The 27,771-nt window shown below is 38.0% G+C and overlaps 1 protein-coding gene across 1 annotated transcript in view; it reads left to right on the top strand.

The window, feature by feature from the left end:
* The first annotated feature begins 14,268 nt into the window (after positions 1-14,268).
* The window catches only part of LOC109412802 (serine/threonine-protein phosphatase alpha-2 isoform), a 74,856-nt gene continuing 61,353 nt past the window's right edge, over positions 14,269-27,771 (top strand). The window contains exons 1-3 of the mRNA XM_029877028.2: positions 14,269-14,419; positions 14,508-14,691; positions 14,931-15,062. Coding sequence (XP_029732888.1) covers positions 14,637-14,691; positions 14,931-15,062 — 187 coding nt within the window. The 5' untranslated portion in view covers positions 14,269-14,419; positions 14,508-14,636. The remainder of the gene's footprint in view (positions 14,420-14,507; positions 14,692-14,930; positions 15,063-27,771) is intronic.

Below are 27,771 nucleotides of genomic sequence, written 5' to 3'. Positions count from 1 at the left end.
GACAAAAAAAGTACTTAATGTGTAAAAAAAACCTTTTTTCTTGGTAATACAAACATTTTCATACAATTGTCATACATGCATACTTTAAGTAAAAAATTGTCCATCAAAATGTACTCATTAGAAAGCTTTTTTTATATTCTTGAGAATGAGGGTAAACGATTTAAAATATCTTGGGTAGAAAAAAAGTTAAACCAATTTGAAGATATTCTCGTTTTTCACCAAAAAATACATATTTTCTTCAATATTTTGACTTAGACACCCTATATCTTTGCGTTTAGAACTTGTTTTGCGCTAATATTTTGGAAATCTCTTAGTGAATATGTTTGCTATTGATTGGTTACCTGGACAAGACAATGTAAGCGAAAAGGTTTTTCGATTTTTGGCCGCCTGATCTGCCATAGTGAACTGTGATCTTGCGACAACAATTCTTAACATAAATCAAATCTCAAAATAATTTAAATGAATTAATCCGAATCACGCCAAGAAGTTTCCTAAGACCTGTGATCTTTCGAGAATAATTCTTAACATAAATAAATTTCAAAAATAATTGCAATAAATAACTGTGATCTTACGACAACAATTCTTAACATAAATAAAATCTCAAAATAATTTAAATAAATTTATCAGAATCACGCCAAGGAGTTCCCACAGAACTGTGATCTTGCGACAAAAATATTTAACATGAATAAAATTGCAAAAATTACTTCAATGAATTAATCAAAACTGCTCCAAGGAGTTGCCTTAGAACTGGGATATTACGACAACAATATTACATGAATCTATATATATAAAAATGAATTTCTGTCTGTCTGTCTGTCTGTCTGTCGGTCTGTCTGTCTGTCTGTCTGTCTGTCTGTCTGTCTGACCGCTATGCATTCGGAAACTACTGAACCGATCGGTGTGAAATTTTGTATGTGGGTACTGTTGGGACCGGGGAAGGTTCTTAGCTTGGTGCGGGACCTCTCCGGTCTCGGGAACGGGGGGCTCCCAAAGGAATGAACCGGAAATGAGCTGAAAGAGAATTTCAACACGGTCGCAGACTAAACCAATCTAGAGTGCGGTGCTTCAGTGACCGCAGTCCAGTGACAATTGACAAATTTGAATTGAAAATACAAATGATGGAACAAAAAAGGAAGTGGCTGGCCAGGTGGGCCCCGATAGCAACAGCGGAAAGGCCAGGGGTTACTCACGCAAGTGGTGTGACGACGGATTCGTCCCGAAGAACCAGGCCTGGAATGACCGGGTGCTTGGCAGCGGGCAGCGTGGGTCGTGAACAACGGCGGGGAGCCAACGGCGAGCCGACAACGATGATGGCTGGCAAGGTTGGCGTCGATAGCCACCGAGGAAAGGCCGTGGTTTCTGACTCCCGTGGTGTGCCGTTTTTGTCCCAAGGAAACATGCCCGGGAAGACTGGGGGCTGGGGCAACTGGCTTGAAAGAGCAGCCACTAACCGGCAGGTTTCTGAGGATACTACGACCCGAAAAAACCGGATGATTTTTTGTGGAGGGGGCCCAGGGGACCTGACTTGAAATTACTGTTAAGCGGTATAGTCGCCCGATATGCGAATATGCAAATCTGGATTGCAGTTTTGAAGAATGAAAATGACTGGATTCACCCAGAGATTCCTTCAAGAATGCATCTAGGGATTACACCAGACATTTCTTTGGGGATTTGTCCAAAGGAGGGAATTTAGATATCTTTAGATCCAGAAATTCCTTAAACATTTTGTTAAAAAATCTTTAAGGAATCCATTCAATTGTAACTTCAATAATTCGTCTAGAAATTATTGCAGACATGGATTTCTTCAGATTTTTATATCCTGCGATTTCTAAAGAAATTTTTCCAGGAATTCACTAAGAAAACTCTCATTTGATTCCCTAAAGAATTCCTCATGGGGTTTCTTCAGAAATTCACCTGGGAATTCTTTCTGTGAATTTTTCAGGAACAACTTTCGGGAGTATTTTAAAAATGACTTAAAGCACTTTTCTTGGGATTCTTTCAGAAATTCAGGAGTTGTTCCAGGGTTCCTCTGTGAATTCCTTCAGGGATTCGTCTATATACCTACAGGAATTCGTCCAGGAATTCCTCTATAAAGTCCGCTAGAGATTCCTCTAGAAATTACTCCAGATATTCCTCTAGCCGTATACATCTGGCAATTCCTTTAGAGATTCCACCAGGGGCTCATCCAGGAACTCCTCCAGGAAATCTTTCAGGGATTTGTCCAAGTATTTCTCCAGGGATTGTACCTGAAAATTCTCCAGTGATTCCTCAAGAAAATCTTCCAAAAATTCCTCTAGAGATTTCTCTAGAGATTCCTCCAGGAGTTCCATAGAAGATAGCTCAAGGAATTTCGCTAGTTTTCCCAGAAATTCTCTCAAGTATGTCTACTGGAATTCCTTCAGAAGCCCTCCAGACATTCCTTCAGGAGTTCCTCTAGGAATTGCTCTATGAATTTCTCTACGAATTCTTTTAGGAATTCCTCTAGGAATTCTTTTAGACTCCTCCAGGAATACCTTTAAGAATTCCACCAGGAATCCCTGCAGAAGTTACCTCAGGAATTCTGGATTTCATGAAAGCATTTCCTCCAGGATTGCCACCAAGAACACCTCAAGGAATTACCCCGCGAATTGATTCACAAAATCCTCAGGGGATTTCTTTTTGAAAATCTTTCAAGAATTTCTTCAGTAATTCTCCAGGAGTTTTTTCAAGGAATTCCTGAGGCAATTCTTACAGGGTTTCCTTGAAGAATTTTTCTACAAATTTCTCCTCCAGGTATTCCTCTAGAGATTTCTCAAGGAATTGGTTCAAGGGATCCCTCCAGGAATCCCACCAGCATTTCCTCCAGGAATTCCTTCAGGAATTGATCCAGGTATTCCAGAAATTCCTCTAAAGATTCTTCCAAAGATTCCTCCAGGAATTCCTCCGATGATTCCTAAAATAATTCTTCTAGATATTCCTCCAAGAATTTTTCCAGGAATTCCTCCAGAAATTCCTCTGGAAGTTCCTAATGGAATTTCTGCAGGGATTTCTTAAGCAGTTCCTCTGGAGATTTCTCAAGGATTCCTCGAGGAATTCCGCCAGTGATTCCTCCAGATATTTGTCTAGAGATACGTCATGAAATTACTGTAGAAATTCTACTAGGGAATCCTCGAGGAATTTCTCCAGAAATTCATTAAAGGATTCCTCCAGGGATTCTACCTGAAAGTTTTCCAGCGATTCAGCAAGAAAATCCTCCAGAAATTCCTCCAGACGTTCCTCCAGTGATTTCTCAAGGAATTTTTCTAGATATTCCTACAAGAATTCGCACAAGCATGTCTCCAGGCATTCCTTCAGGAGCTTCTCTAGAAAATCCTCTAGGGATCGCTCTTGGAATTCCTCAAGGAATTCTTTTGAGAATACCTGCGGGCATTGCTCCAGGAGTTCCTCCAGGTATTTTCATAGAGATTCCATCAGGGATTCATTCAGGCATTTCTTCAGAATTTGATTATTGGACTCCTCAAGGAATTCCTTTAACAACTAAACCAAGAATTATCCCAGGAACTCCTGCAAAAATTTCCTCAGGAATTCTTGCGGAAATTAATCCAGTAATTCGTTCAGGAATAACAAAAGCAAAATACCATTAGGCCGAACGTCATGCAGCCGAATGAACAATATCCCGAATGGACATTAGGCAGAATGGTCATTGAACCAAAATACCATCAGGCAAAATGATCATCATTCCCGCATTGTGACACAGGTGTACTTCCTGATACTTATGCTGCTTATAACATCTGAGATTTTTCCATCTTTCAAAAATAGGTAATTCTTTCGTATACTCTACTGTGAAGGAATGGGCATTCAAGAAAAAAAAAGACAAAAGATTAAATTATTTCAGACAATTTAACACAAACTGTGTGTTTTCAGGTAATACGGATGCTCTGATAGAAGTTTGAACTTATTCTTAGTCAAAATGTGAAAGTTTTTTGAAGACCAGAAATGTTTCTATGGTAGTGAGTAAAGGTAAACCCCTGCTTTATCTGGGAGCAGCACCTCACCACCCTAATGAAACAAAATTGTCTGCATTATATGCGCAAAATGAACTAAATTTGGCATGTGGACATTTTTGAAGGCATGAAATGGCTGTGATATTATGAGTCCATCCAGAGGGTGGAGAAGGTTCTCATACAAATGAAATATAAATGTTTGCATAACTAGGAAAAAGTGTACGGCCGACGGTTATTAGGCCGAAGTTCATAGAGTCGAATGAAGAATAGCTCGAATGGACATCAGGTCGAATGTTCATTGAATCCACAGGCATAATGATCACCATGCCATCTTTGTCACACAGAATGGACTTCCTGCTGCTTATAATGCTCACTCCATCACAGGTGTTTCGTTCTTTTAGTAATAGGCTGTTCCTTCAAGTCCCGTTTTCTTTACGGACCAACTGCTACACACTAAGATTTTTTCGCCGAATCTCGGCAAATAATTTGCCGAGATTGGCACCGCCGAGTGCTCGGCAATCATCTCAGCAAAAAATGAATTTACCGGGATCTCGGCAATCGCAAAACTGGCAGCTGTTACTTTTTTGCCGAGATTCTCAGTAAACCAAATTACTGAATCTCGGCAGTTTTTATTTGTTTTGATTGCGTTTAGAAAAGAAGAAGAAAAAGAACATGAACAATATTAGATTCAATGAAAAAGTAATAAAATCAAACATTTTCATCATATTTATTGCTTGACTAAGGCGTAAATTGTGAAATTTATTCTTTTATTGCCACTGTACCACACCGGAATTCGTCATCATTGTCCAAAAGGTTCAGGTCAAACACTACATGCACCAGGTCTCTCAACACAACTTCTTTCGTTCTGCAATAAAAAAATCAGATTAGAACATTCATCTACTTACGTATAAACAATTTCTTCCTTTCTTACAATTTCCCGTTTTCCTTTAACTGGTTGGTAAAGGCAGCCGTATATTTCCGCGAATAAATTAAGTGAAAATCTTAGCGAAGACACATTTGATTCTGCCACTTCAAGTTCTGCAGAATTTGGTTCCGATGGTGCAATCCAAATTGACAGCTCTATTTATTACTGAAATTCGGCAATGCATGGAATAAATGCCGAGAACTCGGTAAAGAACATTACTGATTTCAGCATTTTATTTGTTTGCTGATTTTCTCAGCAAATAGATCTGTCAAACTTTGCAACTTGAAGATGGTTTGCTGATATCTCAGCAAATTTGTTTGGTAAATCTCAGTAAAGCTGTTTTGATTGCCGAAATATCGGCAAAATCGTACATTGCCGTTCAAGATCAGCAAAATTTTCTGCCGAGCTCAAGAATCAAATTTAAGTGTGTACAATTTACAGCATATCTAAATGTTTCCTTCTGTTTATCGAAGGTTTTTCTTTAGAGTGGCACTGTTGAGTAAGTTTATGGCAGTTGAACTGTTACAGTCATATACGATTTGTCCCTTTAAGTCACATTGATAAAGAATTGATTAGCAATCAAACCACCAAACGACATTCTTATTCTGAGATTTTTCCTTCTTTTAAAATTGACTGATATGGAAGAGTGGGCCTTCACATAAAAAAATCAGCCAATAAGCTCATAGCCACCGTTCATATGTAGAATAAGTTCAGAAAATTAAAAAAATGAGACGTAGTGCATGAGCAAAAATTAAAATGGGCAATACAAGGTTTGCCGGGTCAGCTAGTAAATTAATAAAAATTGCTTCAGGGAGTTTTCTAAGAACTGTGATCTCACGACAACAATTCTTAACATAAATAAATTTCAAAAATAATTGCAATACATAACTGTGATCTTGCGACAACAATTCTTAACATAAATCAAAACTCAAAATAATTTAAATAAATTAATCAGAATCATGCCAAGAAGTATCCTAAGAACTGTGATCTTACGACAACAATTCTTAACATAAATAAAATCTCAAAATTATTTAAATAAATTTATCAGAATCACACCAAGGAGTTTCCTTTGAACTGTGATCTTACGACAACAATTCTTAACATAAATAAATTTCTAAAACAATTGCAATAAATAACTGTGATCCTTCGACAACAATTCTTAACATAAATAAAATCTCAAAATAATTTAAATAAATTTATATGAATCACACCAAGGAGTTTCCTACACACTAAGATTTTTTCGCCGAATCTCGGCAAATAATTTGCCGAGATTGGCACCGCCGAGTGCTCGGCAATCATCTCAGCAAAAAATGAATTTACCGGGATCTCGGCAATCGCAAAACTGGCAGCTGTTACTTTTTTGCCGAGATTCTCAGTAAACCAAATTACTGAATCTCGGCAGTTTTTATTTGTTTTGATTGCGTTTAGAAAAGAAGAAGAAAAAGAACATGAACAATATTAGATTCAATGAAAAAGTAATAAAATCAAACATTTTCATCATATTTATTGCTTGACTAAGGCGTAAATTGTGAAATTTATTCTTTTATTGCCACTGTACCACACCGGAATTCGTCATCATTGTCCAAAAGGTTCAGGTCAAACACTACATGCACCAGGTCTCTCAACACAACTTCTTTCGTTCTGCAATAAAAAAATCAGATTAGAACATTCATCTACTTACGTATAAACAATTTCTTCCTTTCTTACAATTTCCCGTTTTCCTTTAACTGGTTGGTAAAGGCAGCCGTATATTTCCGCGAATAAATTAAGTGAAAATCTTAGCGAAGACACATTTGATTCTGCCACTTCAAGTTCTGCAGAATTTGGTTCCGATGGTGCAATCCAAATTGACAGCTCTATTTATTACTGAAATTCGGCAATGCATGGAATAAATGCCGAGAACTCGGTAAAGAACATTACTGATTTCAGCATTTTATTTGTTTGCTGATTTTCTCAGCAAATAGATCTGTCAAACTTTGCAACTTGAAGATGGTTTGCTGATATCTCAGCAAATTTGTTTGGTAAATCTCAGTAAAGCTGTTTTGATTGCCGAAATATCGGCAAAATCGTACATTGCCGTTCAAGATCAGCAAAATTTTCTGCCGAGCTCAAGAATCAAATTTAAGTGTGTAAGAACTGTGATCTTACGACAACAATTCTTAATATAAATAAATTTAAAAAATAATTGCAATAAATAACTGTGATCTTACGACAACAATTCTTAACATAAATAAAATCTCAAAATAATTTAAATAAATTAATTAGAATTACACCAAGAAGGTTAAATATAAACCAGGAACCAGGAATTCCGTTTCCGATTCAACTTGGAGCGCTTCTTTTTGGAATCAATGCCATCTATGATGCATCGACTGGTAACCATCACTTCCATGGTCAAAACTAAATACCGAACTCAACTTTTCACTTAGGAGCTTTCGATTGAGGAATACATACATAAAGATTACGCAAATTCTAGAAATATTTAGCTTAACACCACCAAAAGAATTTCCGATGCACTTCAATCGATTTCTTACAACACTTAAATTAAGCAGCAAAAAAATTAAACCTCTTTGACACCTTACCACAGAGACACGCACGACCGTCTTTGACTGGATGTTTTTCTTTTGGAAGTGAACAATAGCAGCAGCGGCGACAACGAGGTCAGATCCGGGAACAAACGGTGACTCAACCGACACAACGAGGCCAAACAACGACGACAACTTACCGTAATCGGACACTGTTTTGGTGATGACTCTGGTCCCGGCGACGACAAACCGGACAAGCAGCAGCGACGAGGGCAGCTGGCGGAACGGATCGGACGACGGAAGTACTGAAATAGTACACTCAGGAAAATTGCCCCATACTTAATGGCAAATATCCATGTGCCAAACCACATCCAAAGTATATGCAACCAATACCCGATTACGCAGGCAAATTAGCACATGAATAGTATGTGCTCTAAATTGTATGAGTCGCTGCTGTATGGTGCCTCATCAAAAGTATGAGTCGCACTAATGGAAAACATTTGTTTACCCCTATTGCAAAAATCCATGCCCCGGACACATAGAAGGAATGAAGATTTTTTTCCCAGTGTACTAATTGAGACGCGTATTTTATTTTATTTTGTCGACCGATGGACGCGATTTTTATTACTGCTGCATTCAACAAAGTTTTTTTAAACTGTCAACGATGCACGAAAAAATCGAACATTCAGCATAAATTCGGGTTATGTTTTATGCTCTCCGAAAATTTTCGATTAGCAACATATCTAACAAATGCCGAGACAAATGCCTAACAGTGTCTAATGCCTAACTTCCTCCGTGCTGGGATAAGCATGTACATTTGGCTCACACTTTGACAGTTCTCTCTGCACGATTGGCTCAGGGATGCCACATATACAGATTTTTCTGTAATCATGCAGATTTTCTTGCAGCTTTTCATACAGAATTCTGTATACTAATATATACAGATTTTTGGAAATGATACAGATTATACAGATTTTTCAGAAACTTACAGAATTTCAAACAGATTTTTCGCGAAATATTACAGATTTCATACAGATTTTTGACAAAAAATGGTGATACAGATAATAAAGATTTTTGAAAGGCAAAATACAGATTTAAATGTGGCAACACTGGATTGGCTCACAAGGAGCCATTTTACGAAGTGACAACAATGTTGATGATGATATTGATTTTCACGGGTTATTGGACGCTACCTTCTGTCAAAATTCATTCATAAAATCGGCTCGTAAAATAGACTATGGCCGCCTCCGCAGATCTCTATACATGCACTCAGGAAAATTGCCCCATACTTAATGGCAAATATCCATGTGCCAAACCACATCCAAAGTATATGCAACCAATACCCGATTACGCAGGCAAATTAGCACATGAATAGTATGTGCTCTAAATTGTATGAGTCGCTGCTGTATGGTGCCTCATCAAAAGTATGAGTCGCACTAATGGAAAACATTTGTTTACCCCTATTGCAAAAATCCATGCCCCGGACACATAGAAGGAATGAAGATTTTTTTCCCAGTGTGCTAAGGTCAGTTTACTTATTTTTCTAAAATATGGGTAAATTTTACTCAAATTTGCGTAAACTTTACGCAAATATGGGTAAATAAAACTCATATTTTGGAAAAGTGCACATTCGCATTTATGGGTAATATTTACCCATATTTGGGTTACGATTACTCATATTTGGGTACACATTACCCAAATTTGAGTCTTGTTTACCTATATTTGAGTATCATTTACGCATATTTGCGGTTGTGCACTTTTTGGAAAAAAGGTAAACTGATCTTAGCGTGTAATGTAGGATTACTAGTCTAACGTTAGTCTAATGTTAGACTAACAACATTGGGGACTACGAAGGTTGATGAGCCGGGAAACACTCTTTCTTCCTACGGGGTTTCTTATGGGAGTATGAGTGAAAAAAAAGCAAAAAATCTTCCCTCCTTCACTTTCTCACAGAAAACCGCAAACAAAATCATCACCTTCGTATAGTCCCCAATGTTTCGAATTTGCAACATGTCTAACAAAAGTGTGTCATATCTGTCTAATTTTAGATTATTAGCCAAAAGTAAGACAAAAAGTTAGCCTACACGCTAACCTGAAACTACCCATCGACTGGGTCGATTCGACCCGGATTTTTATGTTGTTAGCAGTTGTCAAAATCCGGGTAACCCGAAAACCCAGATTCGCTGAATTTGGGTAAAGATCTGATGATCGCATCTGTCTCATGGGTTGCCTTATTAACAGGTATGAGCCATTTCACGAAGTGACAACAATGTATTTAATGTGGTAAGTTGATGATGATATTGATTTTCACGGGTTATTGTGTATTCAGTTCAAAGTTGGATTATCCCGACTGTTTGTGAAACTGTTCAGAACAGTCGTCGAATATCGAGGGGATTCTCGATGTATTCTATAGAAATCGATCAATCAGCAAATTAGTTTCGAGCACATCATTATTTCAAACATTCAGGTCTTCAAGAACTTCAAACATAGGTAATTACCTTGGTTATTGGGTAAATTGCCTTTACTATACCTTATTTTAGAAAATACACAACATTTATCGCGGAAAAAATATCCTCATAAATTTATTCATTGATAAACATTGCATCTGAACACCCCCTGACTTCCGCGCCAAAAAGCTGGCGGCTTGGCTGCCGGCAACAGCTGATCAAAGAATCAGTTGGCGCCCGATCAGCTGTCCTTGTTTCACCAATTGAATGTTTTTAGATACGCGTTTGCGCGCGAAATCTTTATCGCTCGTTTTTGCTGTCAAATCCGTCAGCGACCGTTCACCGACCGTTTGAAACGTCGACTGTTTCAAACGGTCGTGAACAGTTTGGAACTGGACGGTCAATATGTCAAAAAATAAAAAAAAACAAGAGATTAACGAATTTGAGATTTATCAGACTAAAAATTCCGTATATCATACAACTCCATTTTCAATGTTTCAATGTGATGGTACAGATGGACCATATATAACACACAAATGTCCTTCATTATACGAAAATAGATTCTACAAAACAAGTTCGAAAGAGGTTCTACAACATATTTTCAGTAGATATGTTTTCATTGCGTACTTCGAATTTTAAACTGTTTTACGATATGCAATTTTTATGGGCAGTTTTCATTACACGTCCCTGCATTTTCCTCACGCACAGCTTTCGGCAGTTATCATGCAACGCCATTTCCTTAGACGGGTTTCTTTACACATCGCTGCATTTTCCTGATGCAAACAATTTTCGGCAGTTTTTCAATAACGCCATTTCCTTGGACGGATTTCATTTCATGTCCCTGTATTTTCCTCATGCAGAAAAATTTTCGGCGGTTATCCAACAACGCCTTTGCCTTGGACGGGTTTCACTACACGTCCCTGCATTTTCTTTATGCAGAATAATTTTCGGCGGTTATCCAAAAATGCCGTTTCCTTGGACGGTTTTCATTACACGCCCCTGCATTTTCCTTATGCAGAAAAATTGTCGGCGGTTATCCAACAACGCCTTTACCTTGGACGGTTTCCACTACACGTCCCTGCATTTTCTTTATGCAGAATAATTTTCGGCGGTTATCTAAAAATGCCGTTTCCTTGGACGGTTTTCATTACACGTCCCTGCATTTTCCTTATGCAGAAAAATTGTCGGCGGTTATCCAACAACGCCTTTACCTTGGACGGTTTTCATTACACGTCCTTGCATTTTCTTTATGCAGAATAATTTTCGGCGGTTATCTAAAAAAAATGCCGTTTCCTTGGACGGTTTTCATTACACGTCCCTGCATATTCCTTATGCAGAAAAATTTTCGGCGGTTCGACACGCCATTAATTTGCTCAACCAAAAACCCGAGCAAAAACCAACCCAACCAACCAACGCCGCGAGTATTTTACGGCAACATTCACAATAGTCAAACACCTCTACCATCATGCACATAAACCCGTTTGCATTTACCGTTCAACCGAGCGACAACACGAGCATGTACGATCCGAGGATTCAACGAAAGCGCGACCATCCATGCCGAGCAAGAACATGAAGAAACATGCATGCAATCATCGACCGACCACCTATCCACAGCGTGCTACCAGTCGACAACAAAAATCAACCACGTCACCGCGCCTTTGTTCATGTGTTTGTGCTAGAACCAAGGCTAAAACAGAACGCGGTTGGACAAACAAAAACTTTCCGCGCTCTAGCATTCGTCAGGAACCGCAGAATTGCAACACCCACTTCACTGGCAGCACCACCACACACTTCACACACCAAAACGATTTGTTTTCTCTCACTGTTTTTATGCCAAGTGATTCTACCTATTTTATGATTAACTTGTTATTGATTATGATGCACTCCTGGCAGGATCGCCAATGTGAATACCGAGCAACTCACTGGAACAATCCGTTCCCAGCCATCTTAGCAAACTGCAGTAGAATCACTTGGCATAATATGGAACCTCACGGTGATGGCGACTTGCTCCGCCAACAGTCCACTCTTCAATGAGGCAGCATCACACTGACGACGACCCCGTCATGGTGCTGGCTGTCACTGATGCTTGCTAGGGGAAATACACGCATGGTGAATGCTACTCAGTTTTGTTCATACCCCACAACATCAGATGAAGAAAACGATGCGAAAGAGTTGCTGTGTCATTGTCAACGTTCTGGATACTGAATTTCTAGTTAATGAAAGGTGCCAATCACTTGAATTAGTAGTCCCAGCTAAATGAGTTGTAGCAGTTACAGTTTAATTATTTCTATCCGTTTAGTGCGCAGTCAGTCAGTTTTATTTCTGCTTGAACTGTAAGTTACCCATAATCTTATTTTCCCTACAGTTTGTTAATTTAGTTTGGAAATTTAGGTAGATCACAATCGCACGCCAGCTAGAAGTTATTTGTTGGATTCAGTACACGTAGAAGCAATGTTGCGTTGGATCTTCCTCGCGAGCATTCATTTTTGCATCTTCGCGATCCATTATTCACAAGCATTCGTTTTTTAATTTATGCTTCGCGAAGAACACTTTAGCAAGTCAATGGGAGCAGTGAACGAGGAAGGAAGTTGATCATTTGTGCAGACCACATGCGACTTCCATTCGTTCATGGTGCTCACTCCTTCAATCGTCCTCTTCGTTGCGAGTGCATTTTGACAGTTGCGTTGCGGCTAATCTGGTTGGGAAAGACCTGGCATCAGGCGTTAAAATTCTACGCCGAAATCCGGATTTTCCGCAATCCTCGGTGACCGCTCCGGCTCCCGCACTCAGTAGAAGGTGATCTTTTGAATCGAATTAGCCCAAGATTGCTAAAATCGGCGATAAAATGGCAAAAATATGACCATTTTTATTTAGCAGGTACCAGGGTACCATGTTAGCTAGAACGCCGTGCAGCGGGTGCCGTTCACGAAGCTGCTCGTGCGAATGGTTTTCTGATCTTCGCGAAGAGCACGCATGATGCATCGAAGCAATCATGTCTTCGGGCGATGAAGTTTTTTTTTTCAGTCATAACGAGCGACGACGACGCTTTGTTGATGACGAACAAAGCTCAAGCATTGGCAAACCTGTTCACTCGCAGTTCACTTGTACATGGCGAAGCAATATTCATCGCCCTTCGCATGTTTCATCAGTGTTCAGCAACATTGCGTAGAAGGACCAATTTGTAAGTCGTGTGACATAATTACCGACTGAATGAGCCTCTGCACGAATCTGGTGTACTGCTCACTCCCACAGAAAATTTGATAACAGCGCGCACAGTAAAAGTCAAATGTGACTTTTACTGTGCGCGCTGTTTTCAAATTTTCTGTGGGAGTGAGCAGGACAGGGCAAATTCGTACAGAGGCTCATTATCGTTTTTTAAAATAAAATACACGCAAAAACGGCTACGCTCAAAAATGTGTTCGGCCTGCACATTTTTAGTAAACATCCATGCCGCACATGACTGTGTTGGAAACACACATTTTTTTTAAATTGCTCGTACGCTCACATGAGCATGTATTTTGCAATAATTTCGACATCGTTTCCTCACTGGGTTTATAAACCACCTTCAAATATCGAAAAATATTGATATTTTGCAAAAATCTGAGCGTACGAGCAATTTAAAAAAATGTGTGTTTCCAACACAGTCCCTGTGCGGCATGGGCGCTACTCAAAAATGAGAGCTTTTATTTTAGAGAGTACCCTTTGCAGCTTCAAGAATTACTACACCGACATAAGTGCGTATTTCTCTGAGGAGTCTGAACTAAAGACACTATATGCAAAGACACGAAATGTTCCAATTGGAATTCCAAATTTGCTGTCAATGTCATTCCAATCGAGCAGGAGACCTGTCAAACGCGCTTTAAAAGCATTGCTGGACAGCATCATCGTCATGACGCGACAATCATCATCAATAGCAACAATCATCAGATTTCGTGTCTTTAGCATACAGTGTCTTTAGTCTGAACAAACGTTTCCAACACAACTGATCGAATTTTTACTGGAGCTCGATTTGAAAAGGTCGTATGTGCTTTTGTCGATTAAAAATTCGATCAGTTGGATTCGCTTATAATAGCATAAAATAAACCGTTGAAATTGAACAAAGTTGATACATACAGTAGAATCATCACAAAACAGGCTATCCGTTCCATCATTAAAAGTCTCCAAAATATCTTCTCTATTGCTACATTAACTAAAATAAACTGATCGAATTTTATATCGACAAATCTCGGATACTTTTTCAAAACGACGTATAATATACGCAAATCCTATGTTGATACGTCGTTTTGAATAAGTATCCGAGAAATGTACATACGACCTATTCAAATCTTCAAATCGAGCTCCAGAATAATGCATCGTGTGACTGGCGCTTATGAAAAATAAATACCTGGGCAATTTCATTTTTCCGTGCAAATGTCCGTCCATTTGCAATTACGCTTCAGCTCAAAATTTTGTGATGATGGCAACGCTGGTGTCTATCGCAGTTTTTCCTACCAAAGAAAAATTCGCGTTGCTGAGTGGTAGCTGCTTATACCTCGACGATTGGTAAAAATCAAAAAATATCGTTCGATTTTCGTTAGACAGCAACCGCCTGAGTCACCGTGTTAAAGATTATTTAATTCCTTAAATTTAGATTTCTCGGATTGACGCGTGCCGGATTTGAAAGTCTGAAAGAAGAAAATTGTGTGTATGAAGAAAAAATAACGGAAGAAGAAGTAGTTTGTCGAGTGAATATCAAAAGTGAAAAATCCCATTCTACAAAATGTCGGATCCAGACGCATTAAACATCGATCATTTGATTGCTATGCTGTTAGAAGGTAAAGCTACTAATTTAGAAAAATCATTTTGGTTATAACCTGCGTTAGATAAATATGTGGATTTTATTTTACGACTTAATTATTGAATCTGTAATTTGGGGCGAAAAAAAAATGAAGCTAGTAAAATATTAAGTCGCACATAAATACGAACGACAGTGTATTACTCAACATTGGATGAGAATTCATACCTTGATCGTTCATCTGTTTTTCTAGTATGTTTATATTGTGCTTTATTTCAGTTCGTGGTGCAAGACCAGGAAAAAACGTTCAACTATCGGAAAATGAGATAAGAGGCTTGTGCCTAAAATCTCGGGAAATATTTTTATCTCAACCGATTCTGCTGGAATTGGAAGCGCCTCTTAAAATATGCGGTAAGTAGACATTTGTTATAATCTCTGAAATGATTAATTTTCAAACAAGACGCATTTACATAGTTTCTTCCAAAATATGAAAATTTACTAATTAAATTTACGTTAAAATTACGTTTATAAAAATTACAATTACAAAACTGGTCTGACCTGAAAATGTATGCACGGAGCCGCCAAACTACCCAAATTTGAGTTTTTTTTTTTGCCGCAACCCCATAGTTAGCGTTAGCGTAGTTACGGTATACTTCATCGTAGATTAAGATTGGATACTAACAACTTTCATGTACCTTTTACTAATCTTGCTCGGATTGCTTTTCGGAACAAGACCGGGGAGTTAACTTTGCTCCAATCTTATGCAAGAATACCAAAAGCACAAATGTCATTATTCCCGGCCACGCCCATCTTTACCGTAACTTGGGATAGGGCCTCCGACACTCCCATAATTACTACGGAGTGGGTGGTTGGGAGTTGTGTTATGTAGGTCAAGGATTCGCCTGAAAAGCTGGCGATGGACCCACGGCATTGGTTGTTTACTTGGGTAAAATTTAATCTTTTGAAAGCCGGCAATCAAAAGAGATTTTTTTTCTATTTATTGTTTATAAATAAATTACTGAAACTGAAACCAAGCTTAAATCGTCTAGTCCGGTCGGTCCTGTACGCATCCCCGCCTACAATTTCGTCCGGCATTCACTACCATGGAGAAGAGGTGGAACAAGAGCCTGTGGTGGAATTGGAATTTACGTTCGCAAGGGTATAAAAGCCACACTAGTTGCCAAATCTGTCTTCGATCCGGCGATTCCCGTTAGCCTTAGGATAGAATTTCTTGCAATCCAATTCAGGGTCAACGAGCTAAACATCTGCGTAGTGTCTTTTTACAATCCGCTTTGCACAAATCCTCATTTCAGTCAGGTTTACGAAAAAGTTCTTATCGATTTGCTGGACTTCGGATTCGACAAGCTGTTCATTGTAGGGGACTTCAACATCAACGTCAAGTCTTCCCAACCATCGTTAAATCTAACAGCACTAAACCGCATAAACTCAACGTTCAATCTCACGATTCTACCAACAGGCCCCACACGTATAACCGAAAACACTGCGACGACAATAGACCTGCTGATTGTAGACTCACCGGAAAACGTGATCAAATCAAAAACATCGACTGCAAACACAATTTCCGATCACGAAGTGGTCACCTTCTAGCCAACATGAGGATACGCCGACCAAGTCCCCAAACCATCAAAGTACGAAACATGCAAGCCATCGACCCTCTCCGGCTACAAGCGGATTTTCAAGCGAAGGATTGGGGGCCTTTCTATGCTGCTGAGGATGCGTCGACCAAAGCCGAATTCCTGACGTCTGAGCTGAAACCCCTGTTACAACATCATGCTCCGGAGCGTACGCTGGTGGTACGGGATAAACAAACACCCTGGATAACGGAAGAAATCAAACGAGCGATCGAAATCAGAAATTTGGCGTACACTCTGTATTCACGCAACCCAAACAGGATTCGTGGAGATAACCAGTGGTTGGACTACACCATGAAGAGAGACAGGGCGAACTCTCTTATCTACACAGCAAAAAAGCGGTATGCCGAGATGCATTTCAACCATACCTTGCCAGCGAAGAAGCTATGGAGCAACTTAAGGAGAGAAGGGGTTCACAACAATCCGAAAAAAGGGACACCTGCAGAAAATATCAACCCTGACGAACTAAATGTTTTCTTCAGTGAAGGCCACAGGCAGCTACAAAATGGAACACGGTTTGATACACTGACTGAACCACCCCATCGTACTGCTGTTGATCGTGGAGAGCCACGTTTCGACTTTCGTCACACGAACGTGGAAGAAATCTGTCATAAAATCTATGAAATCGATACTAACGCTACTGGCTCAGATTGTATATCGATCTCCTTTATTAAGCTCCTATGTCCTTACATACTACCCACACTTTGCCATCTTTTCAATTCGATCATCGACTCCAAGTCCTTTCCGCCCTGCTGGAAAAAAGCGATTATTACACCGATCCCCAAAGTTTGTAATCCTACCCAACTTAAAAACTTCCGGCCTATCAGTGTCCTACCGGCAATTTCGAAGATACTGGAGAAGATTTTGCTTGGACAAATCACAGAGCACATCAACAATCCTACTTCCCCACTCTTAGCAAGGTTTCAATCGGGATATCGTAAAGGATACAGTACGACCACTGCCCTAGGGAAGGTAGTCCACGATATCTACGACGGTTTTAGCAGAAATCATTGCACAGTTATGGTGCTAGTCGACTTTTCCCTGGCATTCAACTGTGTAAACCATCGGATCTTGAAAGCAAAACTCCGTGATGAATTCCGTTTCTCCCAAGCTGCCTGTAGCCTGATATCATCGTTTTTGGAACGCAGGAGACAATCTGTTCGAATGCATGACGGGATGTCCGAAGAACGTGATGTCGTTGACGGTACACCGCAGGGGTCATGTTTGAGCGCTTTACTGTTCAGCATGTACATTAACAGCTTGCCGTCATCTCTGACATGTAGCCATCATCTTTATGCCGACGACCTTCAAATATACATTTCCGGACCGGCAAGTGACGTCGGCGCACTCGTCCAATCAATCAACGAAGACCTCGAGGCAATAAACAACTGGGCTAGCATAAACAGGTTGTCTCCTAATCCAAAGAAGACCCAAGCTATAATTTTTAGCAAAGCTGGGACTGTTACTCCCACTACTGCTATTACGTTTTGCGGTGAAATAGTGCCTTTGTCCACCAATGTGACAAACCTCGGATTGCAGCTAGATAATAACTTATCATGGACCCACCAAGTTAACGACGTGGTAAGGAAAACTTACAACATCTTGCGTACGTTTCGTAGATTCGCTCCAGTGCTTTCATTGCCCACGCGGAAAAAGCTGGTTCAAGCCGTAATCGTACCCGTCTTCACATACGCCGATGTTGTATATTATCCCGGGCTTGCAGTTAGCCTTAAAGAACAACTTCATAGGTGCTACAAATCGGCTGTGAGGTTTGTGTTCAACTTGCGACGTAGGGATTCAACTGCAGCAGTAAGAAACTCGATCCTTGGACATGACTTGCCGTTCAACTACCAGCTACGTATCTGCGCGTTTATGAGGCAGGCCTACTACAATGAACAACCTGAGTACATTCTACAGCATCTACAGCGTGGACAACTAGAACGGACTCGTTGTTTTATTATCCCCCGACACACAACATCAAGTGGAAAAAGCCTGTTAGTATATGGTGCTACCTGCTGGAATGGTCTATCGCTCGAGCTGAAACAAAAACCAACAATATCATCCTTTAAAACTGCCATGAAAAATCTAGTTTAAGTTGTAAAATGTCTTTGTAGTCAAATTCAATGTTCATTTTGTATTTTGCTCTTTTCTTTTTGTTTTTATTTGTTTTGTTTTAGTAGTCAGTAATTCAGTTAATCTATTCCTCCTAATGTACTAAATTATTATAACAGTTGCTTCCTTGACCTGATATAAGGTACTCACCAACAGGTTATCGTTAAGAATAAATAAACAAATTACAATTACAATTAAATAATTATGTTTCTGCTCAGTGAGAGGCCCAAGCAGAACCGATCCCTCCAGGGTCATCGGAACAATACAATAAATATTTGAAATGCGTGAAAAAAAAAGTTGGCGATCCGAGAAAAAAAAACTCAATTTACATAAAAAAAAAGCGAAAACAACGAAAAAACGACGGGCTTGGTGGTCTAGTGGCTACCGCTTTTGATTTATATGCAGAAGGTCCTGGGTTCAATCCCTGGCCCGTCCCTTTCCTGCTACTTTGTATCTTTCTATATACTTTCTCTCTGCTTTCTAACTCATGTAGGCATAACGCTGTGTCCAAAATACGTTGATTCCCCTATATTCACATGTTCATAGCCATCGCTAGAACAGAAACGGGTCGAAAAAGCCGTTTCCCTTCCTTCCAAACTTTCACAGCACAGTGTCTCAATCCTGTTAGATAACGCCTACAAGTTATGTAATCAAGCGAACTGTGTCGCACATCTCCAGAATAATAAAAACACACAATTCCATCACCTTACCCTAGTATCCACACACCAATGTGTGAACCTTCTATCAACCAAGTCCCACCAACACTCCGACATCCGCATGAATTTGACCTGCAACCTGACGTAGCAGGCGCCATTGTCGCCTAAAAAACAGAAGATCACCAACGCTCACACACTGAAGATGCCTGCTAGTCCTCGGCAGATATCTCATTGGTTCCTTGTGTGAGTGTAGCTGGTCTGGCGTAGTAATCCTACATTATAGAGATCTGCGGAGGCGGCCATTGTGAGCCAATCGTGCAGAGAGAACTATCAAAGTTTGAGCCAAATGAACATGCTTATCGTTCGTAGGAAGGCGTCGTTCGGACGTTATTGCAATCGGAACTAAATAAATTAAAATTATTTATTTTTAATATCGAGATATTGGCGGCATATGTATGTGATTAGCGTAACACTTTTGCATTGAATTTCAGATTTCTTCGATTGCTTCGCTATTTCAACAAAATTTTGAAAAAAAAAATTCTACCGTAATTAGAAAATGTAAACAAAACAACTTGAACCACAACGAAGTCACGCACAAAGTTTAAACATCTAGCTTTGTAGCAAGTGTTGGCAGCTGTTGTAAACAAAACAAGCAGCGTTACCGAATCGATGTATCTAGATTGAGTTTAAATAAGGGCGAAAGTAACATGAGAGAGTTCTCTTCATCGACTCTCTCTTCTTCAAATTAAAGTGACAAGATGCAAGAATGGCTGCACTTTTTGGTCATAAATCGCTAGGTTGTGATGCAATCTAGCGTCTAAGTGTAAAAAAGTTCGATTGAATTTGCATCTTGTCACTTTAATTTGCAGAAGAGAGAGTCGATGAAGAGAACTCTCTCATGTTACTTTCGCCCTTATTTAAACTCAATCTAGGTATGTAACTTCCGCTCATCTCTATGTAGAGGATTTCTAGTCTGGCGATACTGGAGTAGCATGTACGGGCGGTCAATCAAGTTCTAGCTCAAGCTCAAAAATGCGAAAGCAACGAAAAAAAAATCTCAATTTATTTAAAAAATCACGTAAAACGAGTTGAACAAAAATAAAATCAAAGGATATTTTTTTCTATTTATTGTATAAATACATAAGTATGTTTCGGCTGAGTGCAGGGCACAAGCAGAACCGATCCCTCCCGGGTCATCGGAACTTTGCAATAAATGTTTAAATAAACGCGAGAAAAAAAATGGCGATTCGAGAAATAAAAAATAAACAAAAAAAAAAAAGAAAAAAAAAACACAAAAAATCTCGTTAAACAACAACAAAAAACATATCATATCTAAAAAAAATAAAACAAGATCGCGTAAAACGAGTGAAAAAGTTGGCGATCCGAAAAAAAAAATCAATTTAAAATAAAAAAAACACATCCACACCAAATATACTATATTAACAATATAGGTCACTTCATGTTTTTACGTACAACTAGAAATCCTCTACATAGAGATAAGCGGAAGTTACATATGTATGTCGATTCGGCAACTCTGTTCATTTTGTTTACATCAGCTGCCAAGACTTGCTGCAAAGCTAGATGTTCAAACTTTGTGCGTGACTTCGTAGTGGTTCAAGTTGTTTTGTTTACATTTTCTAATTATAATAGATTTTTTTTTTAAATTTTGAAAAAAAAAAAATAGCGGAGCAATCGATGAAATCTGAAATTTATTGTAAAGTGTTAAGCTAAACATATCGGCAGAACTGAAGCAAGAAGCAGCAATGAAAGTTTTTTCGAGAAGTGCAGCAACAAAAGTTTCGTCATAAGCTTGAGCTTTTGAAAGCAGAATTAATTAAATTCTATCTTTTTACTAAACTTACATATACCGTCAATTTCTCGATATTAAAAATAAATAATTTTAATTTATTTAGCTCGGATTGCAATACCGTTCAATCGACGCCTTCTTACGAACGATCAGCCTGTTCATTTGGCTCACACTTTGACAGTTCTTTCTGCACGATTGGCTTACAATGGCCGCCTCCGCAGATCTCTATAATGTAGGATTACTAGAGACACCGTTAGTGAATGATTTCAGCACCACCTGTTGTCAGAAAAAGTCAATAAATGTATTTTGATCAATTTTAGTTTACCGTTCAATGCGACATTTCTTGAAAAAGATCTTAGAGGTGTTGAAGTTTTTTGTTAATATATAAGGTACCCCGGGGCAAGTGAGACCTACAGCTATTATTTTTATTATTATCTATTTTTAGGGCAAACGTTCTTCGAGGAAAACATAGTTATCACACCAACAGATACTTTGAATACAAAAACACTTATTGTTTTTACCATAAAGAGACCATATATGTTATTGTTGTTCATATATCATTTTCAATTCACTAAGTGAGATTAACGTACTCTACTACATTCGTCGTTTAAAAATAGAATAACAGATAAAGTCAAACTTTTCCGGTTTCAGGATAATATTTGGAGTGCTTGCAAATTATTTCAAGCGAAAATGCCGTAATTTATTTTCATTTATTACCTTTAGTTAACTGCTCTCACTTGCCCCAGTGCATTTCAGCGTCTGGGGCCAGTGAGACCTATGAGGGTAAACAAACACAATTTCATAGTTTGATCTCGCTTTCTTCAATATTAGTCGAAATTGACACAAAAGTGAAGTAAAAATCGGAATCTTAAGTAATCAATCGTTGAATTATACTTAAATACTTCTATTTTGATGATGAACTATTGTTTAAATTGGTGAAGTAAAACATGTTTTTTTTTTCGAAACCATATATTTTTCACATTTTCGTTTATTATTCTATTCCTTCTTCGTTATTCACTGCAAAAAGAGTTTTTCTGAGTGTTAAGGAACCGTCCATAAAGTATAAAAAAATAGGAAAACGACCTATTCAAATTTCACGATTTCAAAAAATCTTTATTTAATGATCGTAAAATTATGTAAGAGAAAACATAACATCTGTATATCTTGTTGAAACATCCTTTGGTGAGATTCGTCATCTATGTAATATGAAAAGCAAGTTTTGAAATCTTCCATCATTTAACATTATGGCGCTTTTTGTGTAAAAAAATCAATTGGTTTTGCACGAGCTGCTAGAGGTCAATTATCTTATTTTCTCAGTAATTCTTTATTATATGTGTTACGTAATTTTTGCACGGTACCACAAAACTCTTCGAACACAAATTTCTGAACATAGTTATTGTATATACATATGTCATATGACATATGTCATATTTATACTTATGCTACCTTACAAGCAGCAACTATATTTAGCCATATGTACAAACATTTCGAATAGGTCTCACTTTCCCCGTGAAATAGAGTAAATGAAGATCTGCTACACTTTTCTTTATATGCATGATATATAGAATTTAAGAAATTTGAAACAGTTTTAATGCCCGTTAATATGAAGAAATATACCAACAATGTCTTTTAGAACTATTGAAATTATAAAATAATTAATGTTCAGAATTTTTTGGCATGGCAAAATCAAACTAGCACTTTTTTAGGTCCCACTTGCCCCGGAGTACCTTAATCGATTTAAAATATACGCCAACAAAACATTAGATGACATTTAGGAATATTATGTTTCCAGTTCAAAACCGAATTAGCGACATTTTTTCTTTTACTTGCGCTGCTTTTGCCTTGCGTTAAACATAATGTCGGAAGTGGGGCGCTGTATTGTACACCTGGTATTCTATACAGCGCCCCACTTCCGACATAGTGTATAACGCAAGGCAAAAGCAGCGGAAGTAAAAGAAAAAATGTCGCTAATTCGGTTTTGAACTGGAAACATAATACATCTATAGAAGAATTTGAATGCTCCCTCATTGTAACGACACCGAAATCGTTTAACATCATAATTTTAATTTTCCATCCTCAAAGTTAACTTATATTTTTCCCTGGTGGTTGTTATTTTCTTTTGACAATGGCTTTTAATATCATCATTCTTGATGCCCATGCTGACATTCATCGGATTAAAGCTCCTCTATTTGATCGTATAATGTGTTGTAGACGCATCTGGAAGAGAATTTACTTTTCTGTACAGAAATGGCTCGTTTGTATTTCTATGGAGCAGTGAAAAAAGTTAACTTTACCAATGCTGCGCCTTGATGGAGTCGTACTTTTGACAGTGTTTAAATACCCTATTGTTGTTGTTCAAAATACTGTAGTTTTCCTAGTCATACCAGGACTTTACCAAGAGATCATTCAACTATTGATCATATTTCTTGGTAGTTTGGAAAATCGATCGTTGCAGCTAGACCCTACGGGCTATGGAAGGTACTAAACGTGGAAAATTATATTTGCATGTCGCAATTTGGATCGGATATGTGGTTTTCAGACTCGTGGAGCTCGATAACGCGTTAAATGCCCAACAAACATTTTTGTTGTACAAGAGTGGAACAAACTTCTCCTACGCAAACTTTAGCTTAACCCGGGAGTGGTCGCGTCGTGTACTGAGTACACGCACCACGAAAAATGCACGCATGTGGTACACAGCGTGAGCGCGGCGTTGCTGCAGGTAATCAAAGACGCGACTGCATGAGGGTTAAGAAACTGTTATTCAGCTAGTTCTATTACTTGGGTGGTTATTATATCTTTCACGACGATGCCTGCACTCAAAGTGCTTAACCCTTTCTTTCCCACAAGGTTTTTTGACATTTAAAAATAGATAAAATGGTTTCTAAACAAATCACTGGAACAAAAGATGTATAGTTTTGCTCCAAAATATCGTTAGAAATGAAAAATTTAATATTTGAGGTGGATCACCTGTGATCCATTGGGAAGATGGATGCACTGAAGGCACATATATAAATTTTGTTTTTAATTTGTTTATTTTTTTTTTCAAACTATATATTTATAAATCGTCTATTACACCTTTAATTTATCTCGAAATTCTTATCTAGCCCTTCTGTAAAACTTAATGAAACTTGTCGAACTTCTTGCAGTTATCATAAGTAGTTATTCGGACATGGTTCGCTTCGAATCTGGATTCTCCTCGTACCATATAAACCCTCCTGGATTCATTTGCGACTTATTGCCGGCGCTAAATAGATTACATTATATGAAATAATGACATTTTTACATGAAACACTGTTAATAATGGCAAATGTCTTAGATGTAAACAAACATTTTAACAAGGAACAGGTTAGATCAGGAAGGATAAAAATGTCGTTATGTTCCTAATGGATCACTGATGATCCACATGTTTGTTCATAAAATTAGTGTTTTATCGTCAACTTGTTTGTGAAACGGTATTTTATTGTGCTAATATACATACTGTTAGGGCATGCTAGTATTTTTTTTCCGCTGAAAATAATGTTCATGTTTGGGAATATTGAATATTCAAATATTGTTTGAATTAAAATAAAAAAAAACCAAACTTGGCATAATAGTTCAATAAACATATACAAACATCTGACGAAAAAATGGAAATGATCTAACTTATACTGTGTTTGTATTTATTTATTTATTTATTTCGTCAACCGACGTAGACTAGTACATTTACATATACATATTTTTTGTTTCTTAATGCTATAGTTTAGTCTAAGAAATACATAAAAAATATTAAAAAATTAAATTAGGATAGGTAGTGTATTTATAATGTTTTTAGGTGTTGGGACTTCGAAGACTGTAAAAGTATTTTCTAAGGTTATGCCGAGACATTGTAAAGTCAATGGTTTCGCAGTGTTGATTATAAATGTCCATCATTCGATTAAGAGGCCCAAATTTGGCGTAGTTTGTTCTACGGTGGTTTGTTATGAATATGTTTCGATTTCGTAGTTGCCGAGAAGGTATGTAAAAATTTAATGAGGATAAGATTTTTGTTGAATCAATACGTTGTGAAACGATATCGTTAACAAAAGAAACCATTGCAATTTCACGCCGCTCTTTCAATGTTTGTATGTCGATAAGCTTGCAGCGTGCTTCATATGATGGAAGTGGAAATGAAGTCCAACCTAATTTACGAAGAGCATATAATATAAATTGTTTTTGTACTGATTCTAATCTTTCTTCGTGCGTGATTGAAAAAGGAGACCATACAATGCTGCAATATTCCAGTATTGATCTTACATATGCAATATACAGAGTTTTGATTGTGTATGGGTCATTAAAGTTGTAGCAGAAACGCTTAATAAACCCTAGCATGTTATTAGCCCTGTGAATTATTGTGTTGTAGTGGTCTACGAAAGTAAGCTTAGAGTCTAAGATTACTCCTAAGTCTCTTACTCTTTCACATTTTTCCACATTTTGATTTCCTAATGCAACTGAAATGTTTGGTGTTGTTCTTTTTCTGCTAAATGATATTAAGTTGCATTTTTTTACATTTAATTCTAAAAGGCTTTTTTTGCACCATACGTAGAATATGTGAATTTCATTGTGGAATACATTGATGTCTTCTTCATTTCGTATCTCCAGAAAGAGCTTCATGTCATCGGCATAAATTAGAACTTTTAATTTGTTTAAAATGAAGGAAATGTCGTTTACATACATAATAAAGAGAAGAGGTCCTAAATGAGAGCCTTGGGGGACACCTGAAGTGACTTGAATTGGGTTTGACTTGTTTCCATTGAATTTAATTATTTGTTGACGGTCAGTTAGATATGATTCAATCCATTTCAGGAGAATTGGCTCAATTCCGTTTTTTTGTAGTTTGAAAAGTAGCATTGGTATGTCAATGCGATCAAATGCCTTACTAAAGTCCGTGTAGAGAGCTTCCACGTGGTTTCCATTATCCATTGCGTTTAATGAATAGTCTATGAATTGCAGTAAATTTGTTGAGGTCGACCGACCTTTGAAGAAGCCGTGTTGCATATCAGTAATTCTGTTTTTGGTTTGGAGAAATAGCTTTTCGTTGACAATTGCCTCGAAAAGTTTCGGAATGCAAGAGATAATGGCTATACCACGATAATTACGTACGTCTGATTTTCGGCCAGATTTGAAAATAGGTACTAGAAAAGAGCTTTTCCATAGTTTTGGGAAATTACCAGATTCCAGCGACATATTAAAAAGCCAAAACAAAGGAGCAGTCAGTTCCTGTGCTAAAGTTTTCATGAATACTGGGGGGATCCCGTCAGGACCAGGACCTTTTGAGGCGTCTAGATTCTTAAGAGCATGTAAAATATCCTGCACTTGGAGTTGGTTTACGCCAATGTCCCTAGGGAATTCTGGGTAAAATGCAAAATAATCGCGGTCACGATCTTCTTCAGAAAATGTTGTATAGATTTCTTGGAAGAAATTTGCAAAAGGATTGCAAATTTTTTCCGAGTTATCACCAACAGATTCATCAAGATGCATAACGGATGGAAAATTGTCAGATTTTAATTTGGATTTTACGTAGTTGAAGAAGTTCTTTGGACAGGACTTTATTTCGCTTTCAGTTTTTGAATTATATTCTTCAAATGCATTACTGATGGCTAAGTTCAGTTGCTCGCATATATCCAAATAATTTGCTAGATTTTCATTGGTATTGTGTGTCTTGTAATTTTTATGGGCTTTTTGTTTGCGGTTCTTCAAATTTTTTATCTGTCTATTATACCAGATTGGGTTTTTTAAATTTCTGCTACGACGTTTTTTCCTTGAAGGAATTTCTTGGATAATTATTTCCGATAAAATTTTGTAAAATACGTCTACAGCAGTATCGACATTTCCTTCGTTTCTTAAAACTACTTGCCAATTCACACTACTTAACCTACGTTTAATATTTTTATAGTTCGCCAATTGGTATTCAAAGATTTCCTCGTATTCACAGTCGTTGGGTCTTTGGTTTTTATGTATGAATAAAGAATATTCGATTGCTGTATGGAAAGCCTCATTTTTCCACAATGGAGTTAATGATTCGGTCACACAGAAATCTTCGTTAATATTTGTTAATAAAAAGTCCAGATAGCAGTTCTGTTGGTTTTTAATGTGATTAATTTGGTTCAGTCCTAAAATTGCGGATTTTTCAAAAATAAACTGCAATGTTTCATTATCCCCAACGACTGGGAGTAAGATGCTTTCATTTTCTGAGTCCAGAATGAAGTCTGCATGGCGTTGATTAAAGTCTCCATAGATGTGAACTTTAACCTCAGGAGGAAGCTGTGATAAAATTTGTTCAGCACATTGGAAAAAACTTTCGTATGTGCTTTTATGAGCATGGTCTGGAGGAAAATACACTGAGGCAAACACGTGCGTTTCACCTGCTATGTGTGATTTCACCCAGATATGCTCAAACGTTTTGAATTTTGAAGTGCTTATTAATTCAGAATTATAATTTGCCGAAATAGCAATTAAAACTCCACCGCCAGACTTTTTCTGAGACTCCAGAAAATTACGGTCGTCTCTAAATACATTATAGCTGCTTCCGAAAACTTCCTCGCTTTTTACACTTTCATCCCAGCTCGTTTCAGTTCCCAGAATAGCCGAGAAGGATGAGCTTAGTATGTTTTTATAAATTTCCTTCATTTTGGCTGGGCTTTTCATGCGATTGAAATTTTGACAATATATCAAAACTTCGATCACATTCTGTTTAAAATGCGAACAAGTTTCCGGAAGTTCGTCGGTTGATGATATGCTACTTATTTCTTCGGGAGAAGAAAGCGTCGTTACTTGCGAAAAGGCGAAGGAGAGCTGAACTTGTTTGCACTCTCGCGCAGTTGCTGCAGTCGATGGGTACGCTCGCTTGATAGGTACTGCCGGTATGACTGCAGATC

The sequence above is a fragment of the Aedes albopictus genome, chromosome 3 (genome assembly GCF_035046485.1).
Source record: "Aedes albopictus strain Foshan chromosome 3, AalbF5, whole genome shotgun sequence".
In the NCBI taxonomy this organism is placed as follows: Eukaryota; Metazoa; Arthropoda; class Insecta; order Diptera; family Culicidae; genus Aedes; species Aedes albopictus.
The sequence above is the reverse complement of the archived record's forward strand: the minus strand, read 5'-3'. Positions and strand labels throughout refer to the sequence as shown.